At 42.1% G+C, this 12,061-nt stretch overlaps 2 protein-coding genes across 2 annotated transcripts; one reads left to right on the plus strand and one right to left on the minus strand.

The window, feature by feature from the left end:
- Positions 1-197: 197 nt before the first annotated feature.
- On the plus strand, positions 198-1,690 carry LOC143538037 (phosphoinositide phosphatase SAC6-like; the record flags this gene model as incomplete). The annotated part of the gene is made up of 7 exons (XM_077031675.1): positions 198-299; positions 362-470; positions 541-613; positions 682-775; positions 901-993; positions 1,097-1,163; positions 1,349-1,690. Coding segments are annotated over 7 exons (669 nt in total), but the record flags the coding sequence as incomplete, so codon positions are not given.
- A 782-nt stretch (positions 1,691-2,472) lies between these two features.
- On the minus strand, positions 2,473-4,775 carry LOC143538009 (protein RKD5). Its single transcript, XM_077031652.1, is given in 6 exon segments — positions 2,473-2,851; positions 3,072-3,289; positions 3,957-4,138; positions 4,216-4,361; positions 4,515-4,621; positions 4,705-4,775. Coding segments are annotated over 6 exon segments (921 nt in total). The 5' UTR covers positions 4,760-4,775; the 3' UTR covers positions 2,473-2,638.
- Positions 4,776-12,061: the final 7,286 nt, after the last annotated feature.

Here is a 12,061-nt window from a genome sequence, read left to right on the forward strand (position 1 = left end):
CCTGAACCCTGAACCCTGAACCCTGAACCCTGAACCCTGAACCCTGAACCCTGAACCCTGAACCCTGAACCCTGAACCCTGAACCCTGAACCCATTGTCAAATAGTACGTGAATCAAGATCTAGAAAAGGAAGTTTTCCAATCACTGACTCAAACCCATTGTCAAATAGTACCTACCTATCTGTTACTATTTGTTAGGTACTATTTTTGTTAGGTGAAAAGGGTGAAAAGGTTGAAGGACAAATTGGAATTGTGAGGACAAATTGTATTGATTGCTTAGACCGTACGAATGTCACGCAGGTATACTTTACTTTTCTACCCTTGTCTGTTAATATTTAATTAACAGTGAGGTGTTGGTTCAGAGCATGATCGGGCGAAAAATGTTGGAGTATCAATTAAGAAGGCTTGGTGTTTTTGATGCTGATGAAGCCATTAGCACATATCCTAACTTTGATGACTGCTTCAAAATATGTACATGTTTCAGAACCAATATTTCCTTAATTGTACCAATATTTCATATGTTTTCATATTTTTATGACAGTGTGGGCTGATCATGGGGACAATATAAGCATCCAGTATTCTGGCACACCTGTTTTTAAAGGAGATTTTGTTAGGTAAAATTGCAAAATTCTTAAGCTTTTCATGATTTAAAATTTACATCATTTTTGGTCTTCCTTTTCAGATTTGGTAAGAGGACGGTTCACGGTATGCTTATAGATGGCTGGAACGCATTAACGCGTTATTATTTGAACAATTTTGTTGATGGTACAAAACAGGTCTGCGTGTTATCTTTGATGTAGTTACAATATCAGTATCAAGTTAAAGTCGGAAGCAGTTTGTTTGACTTTTAAAGTCAAAGTAGGACTACTAATAAGAATTTGCTTTTTTTTTACACATGAAGGATTCAATTGATCTACTGCAAGGTCATTACATTGTTTCTGTCACACGCGATATGGCTTCTACTGCACCAACAGGAGGGATTGAGGCCATTGCAGTAAGTAGTAAAATTATAATGAAATACCAAAATTGCCCATCAAACTCTTTTCAAGTTTCCTTTTTGTGGCAATTTTCACGTCGTCGCCTTTTTTTTTTTGCAGTCTTTCCCGCTTGCTTTAGCGTTGATCACAACGGGGGTCCTTTTCACAATGTTGTCACTCATGCGAGGTGAGGAAGGAATTGGTGTTTAAAGAAAATAAATCCTGAACTTTTATAAATACCAAAACTGAAAGTTTATGTTATTAAAAGTCCCGAGAAAGTAAAACTGAAACTTTTATAAATCTCAAAACTAAAAGGTTACATTTTTAATTATAGATTATTATATGAAGAGTTTGTTTTTAATTTTTGTGCAGTTCGAACCGATCTTTGGCAGCTATTGTATTCTTTTTTCTGGGCGGGACTGAGTATAGCCGTAGCATCGTTTGTGAAGGCCCATTGTCGACTGTTCTGTAATCGACCCCGTTTGCTCAAACCGTCCCGTTGATTAATGATGAAGCTTTTAGCTTATATTTATTTTTTGCTCATTTGTAGTTAATTAATATATGTTGTGCATTGGATATGTTAGAAGTCACGTGCAGCATTCTTTCTTGTCAAAAACCAATCCCTTTGAATCCAATCTTATTAGTCTCAACCACCTACTTTCTTGATAAGTTAGGTCTTATTATTGCAGTTGATGAATTGTTCTAATTTGGTTTTACAAACCTATAAGTACGGGACATCTATGTATCAAGAAATCCACTCAACAGCACATCATTAAGCATGCTTCTTCTTCTTCTATGTCAAATATTTATAATGCTTTTGAAACTCCAAGATCCCCAAAACCACCTGCCTTACAGTTGGCCGTTTGCCACAGCTTCATTAAACTATTCCACGAGCCAAACACCAAGTGAGATCAGTGTACGTGGAACAGGGACGCCACTTGTCATGATCATAAACTGCACCCAAATGCAGTTTTACAGATATCTCGCATGTCAAATTCAAAAATTGCAGTTGTGCATGTTATTACTTACAATGAATTGTGAATCACCTCGATGGTCGTCGTTTTACTGCTAATTTAACTTAATCTCGAAGAGGCTGGCCCAAGGTATGGAAAGTTATCCTTATTCACCCTCATAACATACCACTCGTTTATTGATTTAGAAGATGATACAAGTTTTAAAGAATTCATATGTTAAATCAAAATCTTTTAAGCCCATTCTAAACAGCCCAATGCTTGAATGCTTGTTTAAGACAACCTATAAGCCCAAGACAAGCCCAGCCTAGGTGCACAAACTTCAAACCGGTTCAGATTTTATCAATGGAAGTTAAAGCCAGTTCAGTTTGAAACCGGTTTCTAAAGGGAAACCAAACCAGATCTTATTAGAAAGAAACTTGTTTTATCAAAATGATTTCGACTAAATACTAAAAGCGATTTCAAACTGGTGGATCGGATAGGATCCAAACCGTTTCTTGGATCGCTTTTGTTTACCTCTATTGTTGTAGTAATAAAAATGTCATAAACCCAACCCATGTTAGCATTAAACTGCTTCAACCAGTCACACAACACAGTTGGCCCAAATTCGGAATACAGAAGAAAAACATCCACTTTAGCGCAAATTCGGATTCTCACAAGTCCCCACAAGATGCATGGCCATGAACATGAACTAAAACAATGGCAAGGTTCGGCATTGGTTTTCAAGAACTCTAGCTCTATGACTTTTCTTAAATACGTCTTGCCTGAACTTCTTGGTCTCTCTTTGAAGATCCATGGATGGCTTCTTCTTTATCCTTTCCTTTTCACTTTCTATCATTTTCTGCCTCTCGGCCACCGCCAGTGCTGCCCCCTCATCCTCCTCTTGCTGTCGTTTCACCTCTTCCTGCAATCATTTAAAGTTGAACTTTTTATTAACAGCAATAAAAGGATCCAATTACAATTGAGAGGTAGGTAAGCGGATAACAAGCTGCACTGGCACCCCCCTTTTGAATGGCAAATCCGATCCTACTGAAAACAAAATTACCGTGCACGACCCGTTGAAATGAAATTAAATGATTTGGATTAAAATTAAACTATTTATATTTCAAATGATTTTGAATTACCTGAAGGTCGGAAATGAGACCGTCAAGTGATTTGATTTTACTATGTGGCCAATGGGGAATGCCGAACTCTCGACATTTTTTCTTGAGAACTGTGAGTCCAACTTTTAGGTTTTTTGATGCTTCTATAATTGGAAGATCAAAATACTTGGCTAAATCTTCTAAACCGAGGCTAGCTATGTCTTTAGTAGCTGCCCTCTTTTTTTTCTTCCAAGAACCATCTGTACCAATTGCAAGAAATGAGTTAGGTCGACAATTCCTGGCCCGACCCGACCCGACCCAAAACACAACATGAATATGGCACAAAAATAATAAGGTTTTGGGCTGTTATATCTAACTCGTGTGTCATGTTTGGGTGGTTGAGTTGTTTAACCCGGCCATTTAACTATACAAGTTGAGATTTCCAAACATATTTCTTACAGTTTTAGTTTTAATATAACTGTATTACCCAATAAAACTAGAAATTGCAGAGTTAGTGGATTATTCTATTACTCGATAAAACTGAAAACAAAGATATTACAGGTATGGTTTGTGTAAATGGGAAAGTCTTTTTTGGGTAATCGTGTCGGTTATCACATAATATATACCCGCAAAAATTTACAAAACTTATCCCATACCCGAAATCCTATCCCGAATGTTTCAGGTTTGCCTGTTGGGTTGGGGTCAACCCATTTACAACTTGATCCCATTTGACTCGTTTAGATATACATGGGTTGTGTTAAGGTTACACGAATAATTAAATTATATGGAGGTAACCATGGTTAGGCAGTTAAAGTACATGAGACAATTCCAGATGATACAAAATAGCATTCCTAGTTTATATTTGTAACTCAACATTGCTTCTTCAATGATTTAAAGAAAAGAAATAAATTTGTAAAATGAAAGTACCTGTGTGAGTTTGTGATAATCCTTGAGGAAGAGAGTTAAGATCTAGATGAGTGATATAGCGGTTGTTGTTGTTGTGTTGTTGAGTGTTAAATTGTTGATTGTTTGTAATATGAGAAGAGGTGAAGTGAGTAATAGTTTGAATGTCACAAGTCAAAGATGGGATTGTTTAGAGCTTGGGATTCCTGAAAATCACATGTCAAATATTATTATTAGTATTATTAATAGGTTGGTTTTATATAATCTTAAGAAATGAAATGACCTTGAAAGTGTGAGAAGTGTGGGAAGGCGATGAGGGGAAGACCAAGAGTGGGCATCGAAAACAAAAATGCAGAGCCAAACATCATTCACAAGCCCTTGGAAATAACAACAAACTTCAAAATTATTATTATTAGTAAAGACCTTAGATAAGTTAATTATTTCTTGATAATCCGTGAATCCCTCAACAGATGGACCGCTAGGGGCTCCGTCCGTCCGGACTAGTGGCCGGCTCGGGCTACCTTTAGTTAATGGGGGCCGCGTACGGGGTACCCGGCGTTACTTAGTTGGCCGTTCAAAAAAAAAAAAAATTTCTTGATAATCCGTGTCTTTATGAAACACGAATTCTCGTTCAACCACCACCTTCGATTCTGACTCTGATCGGTACAGATGCACCGTCCTAATCAGCTCTGTAATATTCATCCAATTGATTTTAGTTAGGGCTTTTTATTTAATTTGAAATTATATATATGTATATGGTTAGGTTAGTTACCTGGACGGATGAGGTTGCGGAAGACCACAAGAGCTTCAAGGTCCCGTTGTGCCATTGGAGGAGGAGAGCATAACTTAATGAATGAATGAATATTAGAAAAGGGGGTTTAGGGTTTGGTCTGCCTGCATGCGGTCCGTTTTGTTTCTCTCTGTCTGTCACTTCCAAGAAACAAAACTCACTCTCCTCTTTCTATTGTTTCTTTCTTTTTCATCTTAACTCCTTATACTCTTCTCTTCTTGTATATTATTTTTATATTTTGAATCCTATCCTATATCTATATTTTTTATTTTGTTGTTGCATCTTCCGGATACACTACACTACACTACACCACACGTTACTATTACATATTTGTCAATTTTGTTGTCTTAGATAATATTGAAAATCAGGGTGGAGTTTTAGCTGATAAGTCACATATGTTGACCATAGTTGATAGTCCAACATAACTTAACAGTTAACACGATTCACAAACAACACGACAATGATTGTGTGCTGATCTAGCCCCGATATGTGTGAAGAATACAAGACTAGTGTTCGTGTATGGTTCAGTCATGAAACAAGCTATGTTATAAATGGTGTGACGGATGTTTATGGAAATAAATGAATTTATGAACCTCATATGTTATAAGATTGATCAAGGTGGCAAACCTTTGAATGCAATGAATGTTGCTTGTATATTTGTTATGGTGAACATATTGAGTGTATGATTAAGTTCATGATAAGCTGGAATCTATAACAAATTAACAATGTTATAAAATTTTGTGAAAAGTTATAAGTGTCGTTTGGTCAAGTCAATGTTTTAAAAGCTTTTAACTATAGACTCACTAGCAGGACAAATTTTAGTATTGTTTCAAGGTAACTTATAGTGAACAATTACATATTTACAAATTTTGTAACAAAAATTTAAAATTCATTATGTGATATGTAAATCCCACAAAATCTATTCGTCCGGATAGCAAAATGTAACATGTTTGTACCTTAGCTATTAAAATGTTATCGATTGGTAAAAAAAAAATCTTCAAAGTAGAAAGTAGGCTAAAAACAGAAGTATATACAATATAAGCATTCCACATGAAACATATGCATGCCATGTTTGATTGAAAATGTTATGTCTAGCTCTATTTAGGAATCATTGTATCTAATGTGATCAGTTATTTTTGTGAATGGAAAATCAATGAGGACAATAACTGATTTAACTGGGTTTTCTTCTTGTTTGTGTTACGGGATAACTCGTGCTTAAAACGTCAAAATCAGTATAGACGGTTGACATTCCGTCTCAGAAAGGCTCACTTGGATATTAGGGTTAGTTCCAAACATTGTTAAAAAAAGTATTTGGAAAAGGGAATCTTAACATGTAAAGGATAACCTGGTAAGGATCTCACAAAAAATGCTAAAGCACGCTAATTCGTTGAAGAGGAGACAATCGATGAGAATTAAGGTGTGATGTACGTTGTGTATTCCTTTGGTAATTATAATGACATTTACATTGATATTTTGAACTGACACTTGCCTAAGAAATGAACCTAACAAGACAAGACTTTGCACATATTCATTCGTTAAGCTTTTGTTAGGCAAGTAGACGGTTTATGAATACTTTACCGAACGAAACTTCGTGCATGTATTTGTTCGTTAAGGAATTGAGACTGTTTGTGTCCATTCGTTAATTTTGTAAACGGACACAAACGAACGTAATAAATTGGTTATAAATTGATCATTATTAAATGTCCATTGAAAAATTTTAAAATTACATCAACCATGGCTCATAAACTAAAAGATGTTTCAAATCAATCATGACCAACCAACAACGAAAATTGTTTTGAGAGATAAATAAATAAACACGCTTTATGCTCGTTTTTTGTTCATTCGTCAAATGAAGGAAGAACATAAACGAAATCCAAAGTAAGAATAGCAAATTAGTCATTTTATAAAAAGGCAAGAAAGAAGGAGGCTACAAACAATAAAAAAGAAATACATCACCTGCCTGCCTGAGAGAGAACACATTGGTGGGTTCCTTGGGTTTTCAATTCAAATTCAACCGCTTCGTCGGAGAGATGTACGGATCGATGGGGTAAGTTATCTCAATAATATAAATATCATCTCATCCTTTTGTTATATTATTATTAATTATTATTATTATTATTATTATTATTATGTTTTTAAGTCTCTGTTTAATTGTTGTATTATTATTGTCTATCTGAGGATTCTAATGCCCAAAAGATCAGATGTTTGATTGAAAATGTTATGATTCTGAAGAAACACTAAGTGACCCGGTGCAGATTATAGATAATCTGGGGGTTAAGTAATGTTTCCCACGAGAATGAGGTCCAACAGAGACGGTTGTTCTTCAGGGGACCTGCAAAACAAACACCGTAAGCTCGTCACTGAGAATGGGGGGGTTCCTCCTTGTGACCACCCTCCGGCGTGAGAATCAGACTAGGTTGCTCTGAATATAAGTGTATATTGAGAGATTGCTAGATAACAGGATAGCAGATGATCTTACCATTCCAAGATGTTGGAGTATTTATAGCCGAAGGTAGGTTTCCTAGAAGGTACAGCCGGCTGAATAGTATTCCTGTTCTACCAACAGTGGACTATGCACAGGCCATACTGGTTGGTGGATAGGTTACGGCCAACAGTAACTATGTCGGCTGCACTATTCCTCCAACTGTAGATTATGCACGTCCTATGTACTGTGGATTATACGCAGGCCATGCTGGTTGGTGAATAGGTTACGGCCAACAGTAACACTATTTCACCAACTGCAGGCTGCGCACGTCCTGCAGTAAGGGTTGGTGATTAGGCAGCGGCTAATAGTGACAAACAGTACTAGAGGGTGCTCCTCCTCGTACTGTTGTCGGTGAGCTGTCACCCTGTGATTGGCTCATGGGCTGTTATGATCAGATTGTCTGTCCTATCCATACCTTGGTAGGTATAGTACAGATCTTTCAGAATCATACGGACTGGCTCACTTTGGCGGGATTGTTCCCGCCTTGCTCATTCCTTCATGTGACTACTGAAGTATCTATTGTCTTGTGCGTGTAGCCCTGCTGTCTGCGGGTAGCCTTCCCTGATGGCTTGTATCCGCAACTGCGGGAACAAGCGGGGTACTTCACCATTGGGAGGCTTTCCCTGCGTGTACAGCTTGCGTACTGCGCGTAAGGTTCTATGAGCATGGTGGGTCCTGCGGAAACAGATGGCCTTTGCGCAGACGTCCCTGTTCAAGGTGAGTCTTGCGGGACCAACTGGGCTCTGCTGGGACCTACCTCTTCAAGTCCCCCTAGTCCAATGTTCTTCTCATGAATGTTTAATAAAGTGAGGTGAACTTTTGGACTTTAAGCAAGGGGTTTTGAAAAGGGTTTTTAGTTTTGAGGTTCTCCGTGGGGATTCTTCCCGCGGGTTTCCTAATGTTACTGCAAAAATTCCCGATTTTTTTGCTTGATCTTTGGGTATGATGCGGGTAGGTATGTAACCTTCTCGCAAGGCAGGAACGTTGAGTCTTACTTGTATATAGTCTCCATGAGGTTCTGGTGGTTTTCAACATAGTGATCAATTATGCTAAGACCACCAATTCCATTACGGAGTTTCAAACAATATAATTCTCGACGTTCCCGTTATGCGGGGATATTATTCCTCTATCCGCAAGCATTGCCTAGAAGATCCTTCTTGGTTTCAATTCTTTGCGGGTGCTAGGTATGTGAAGGGTTTTGCCTTAACACTGTACCCGCACCTGTCTTATAGTTATTTGATTGCCAAGGTATTCTTGGCTTCAATTCCCTGCGGGTGCTAGGTATGTGAAGGGTTTTGCCTTAACACTGTACCCGCATCCGGCTTATGGTTACTTGGTTGCCAAGGTATTCTTGGCTTCAATTCCCTGCGGGTGCTATGTATGTGAAGGATTTTGCCTTAACACTGTACCCGCATCCGTCTTATGGTTACTTGGTTGCCAAGGTAAGGGGTGTTTTCCCGCTTACTTTTGAATCTTTTTTGAATTTTGAATTTCAAAATTCGAAGAGTTGGTAGAAAGATAGGAACAGTCCAAATGTCTGAAACGTCGTGCGACGGTTTCTTCTGACTGTGTCAGGACGTGCAGGAAGTTATGGTGACGTGACATTATATGGTCATTCCAGTCTCTTTTTCAGGCGCGTGGGCGCGATTTTTTGGGCGCGTGGCCGCGAAATTACTGGCACACGTCCTGTCAACAGCTGTTGCCAGCCTGCTTTTTGCCACGTGTCATAGTTTCATTGCACCCTCAATTTCTCTCTCCTCCGCATTAAATTCACCGCATTAATTGCGATTAGTATATAAAGGGGGAGAGGCCTCTTTGTAATCCACACTTTCACCTCTCTTCTTCTTCTTAGTGATTTCCGGCAAATACTCCCCTTTTCAGGCAAGCATTTTCCCGAAATCACTTTCTTCTTTCTGCAAAATGTCTTCTCGTGATGCTGAAGCTGTAGCCGACGATAGGAGTACTGCTGGCGAGTGCCAGTGTGCTCTACCTGTCGATCAGTACCAGTACATCGTCAGGAAGTTCATGCTTGAGTCTCTCGAGCCTGAGTTTCCTGAATCCCACCAGACTGTGTACGATGCCCCCAGTGGCAAGATCGGGGTATATGCTGCATTCTTTGTGTATGGGAACCTTAGGTTTCCATTGACAAAGTTTGTGTACCGTGTCCTGGAGAGGCACGGTGTGCACCTGACCGAGGTGCATCCGATGGCGATTGCCAAGGTCCGGCACTTCGAGTGGGTGTGCCGGATTCTGGGTATTGAGCCCTACGTGGACCGCCTGATGACCTTCTATACTTGGAGGTGCGTCCAGGGGTGGTACACCCTGACAACCCGTATTAAGGGTTTGAAGATCTGCGTGACCGAGCGCAGTCTCCGATCGTGGAAGCGGGAGTTCTTCTACATCTCTGCCCTCGCCATCCCCATTGCTATGAAGTTCAAGAAGGGTCAAGCGCTTCCGAGCCTTCACGCTTCCAGCTACCAGGAGGCGGAATGGTTCGCGAAGATATCCCGGGTCCAATCTCCGGTTTACCGGTTTGCGGAGTCCGGGATGGTGCTGCTGGGGATGAGCCGGGTATGGAAGGAGGCGTCTCGGTTTCCTATCCTTCTCGAATACGGTTTGAACTCTATTCCTTATGGTATGTCTTGTCTTTCTTACTGATATTAGTTTATTTTCTAACTGTTTCTTTTCTTTCAGAGGGGAATAATTTGGAGTCGCTCCTGTTCCCGCGGGAAGCTGACAGTCCCGTGCGGGTGGGCACTCGTGCTCTGGACGACAATGAGTTGCCCATCCTGGAGCAAACGGCGGATAGGTTTGTGGAGGTCTATCCGCCGGGCCAAGAGATCCTGAGCCACCGGCGGCCAGGTAAGGAGATATTCTACCCTCAACCCCTCAATGCTGTACCCGCTGCTGGAAATCCTTACATCCTGTCTTCTTCTGAGGAATCCGCAGATGGTCCTCCCCTTGTGCGGAAGAAGAAGGCTGCCGGAGGGAAGGGAAAGGAGAAGGTGGCCTCCACGGCTGATCCGGTGCTTCTATCTGACACCGAGTCAGATAGTGAAGAGGTGGCGGGGAAGCCTGGTGGTGAGAAGACCACTGCTCCGGAGGCTACGACTGTTACCTCCGAAGCACCAATGACGACGACGGTGACCGGCGTCAAGAGACCGGCCCCATCGGGCTTGTCCCCGCCCCTTCGTACATTCAGGCTCAAGAAAACCCGTAAGTACAAATATTCTTTTTGTAGATTTATCATACTTCATAGATTAACACTTATCTTCTTGTGCAGGCGTGGATGTTGACGCATTCCAGGGTGAAGTACCGGGTAGTACCTCTCCGCCGATGACGGTAGGCTCGGTCAGCCTACCTGAGGCGTCGACCCAGGCACCTTCGCCTGCTTCCGCTGGTCTAGTTGCTCAATCTTTTGAGCCAACTGTTCCAGCCGAGATGACGTCACCGCCGGCGGTGAGTGCAATTTTTACAGCATCGTTCACCGAGCCGGCGGTTACTGTTGCTGCTGACTCTTCGGCGGCGTCTGCGGCGGACACCATGCCTCCGCCATCGACTGCGGCGGGAACCATGCCGCCTCCGCCACCGGCCTCGACGGCTGGACCTTCAGGTACGCGCGGGACTTCTCGCCGATCTTTGCTACCTTCCCATCTGCCTGACCTGTTGGATGGATTTCCCTTAGGTTCAGGTGATGGGTTCGGTGGCTATCGGCCTGTGATCGACCCTACAGGTGCGTAGGGTTCTTTTGTCCTTTATGTAATTTTTATCATCTTTTCCTAACTGCTTTGTTTCTTTTGCAGTGTCGGATTCCAATGAAGTGTATGTTCCAAGATGGAACATACGCCGAGGAACAACCCTTCGTACCCCTGTGGAGTGCGTGGACTGGGCTCGCCACGCTGCTCCTCATGGTGCGTTGGGGGAAGCCATGGCTAGCTACCAGGAGGGTAGGCTAACCAATGAGCTTCGGGTTCTCCAGGCCCGGATGCAGCCGCGCGTCGAGCTGCTTTGTCGTGAAAACGACAAGTTGAAAGCAGCTTGCGCCAAGGAAGTATCTCAAGCGCGGGCTCTTCGGGAGGAGAACCAAAAGTTGGCCGCATCTGCTGCGGAGAAGGAGAAGGCCTTCAAGGCCCTCGAGGTTGAGGTTCAAGCGCGACTCGAGGCCCGCTCCAAGGCTGCCCAAGCTGTTAACGAACAGCTTCGGCTGGCTAAGGAGACTGCGAGGAACGCAACCGAGAGGGCCACCAAGGCTGAAGCCGTTGCTGAGCCTTTACGCGTGGAGAACGAGGAGCTCAAGGCTAAATTAGAGGCTCTCCAACGTGCTCATGATGCCTTGGCAATGGAAGATGCCAAGAAACTCCAGGAGATCCTGGACCAGAGGGGCGTGCTTGATCATACCGAGAGGAAGCTTAAGGGCGTTGAAGAGGCTGCTGCAAAGGAAGTGCTACTTGCCAACCTTAACAAAAGCGAAGCCGAACGCGCCTGCACCCAAGCCCTGGTTGCCAAGGAATGGCTTCTTCGAGAAGCGTTGCCTCAGGTATTTTATCTTTAAGTCTTCACGCTTTCCTTTGTACATAGAAAAGGTGTTTGACACTTGTATTTTCTTTGTAGGTTGTGCATCGGGTCTTCTCAGAGACATCCTACGACGATGCTATGAGCGCAGCCCTCAACGCTTCTCACGAGGATGGGGAACGGGCTGGCTTTCTGCTTGGTCTAGGGTTCGTTGAGAAAGGCTTCCCGCCTTCCAACTTCCCTTTGTACAATGTTGACACTGAAGCCATATATGACCAAGCAGTAAATCAATATGCTGCCTTCCCGCATCCAGTGGTGGAGAAGGTAAATGAAATTGCTGCT

Source organism: Bidens hawaiensis, unplaced genomic scaffold (assembly GCF_021521415.1).
Source record: "Bidens hawaiensis isolate Kalapana, Puna unplaced genomic scaffold, B.hawaiensis_p1.1 tig00011466_1, whole genome shotgun sequence".
Taxonomy (NCBI): domain Eukaryota; kingdom Viridiplantae; phylum Streptophyta; class Magnoliopsida; order Asterales; family Asteraceae; genus Bidens; species Bidens hawaiensis.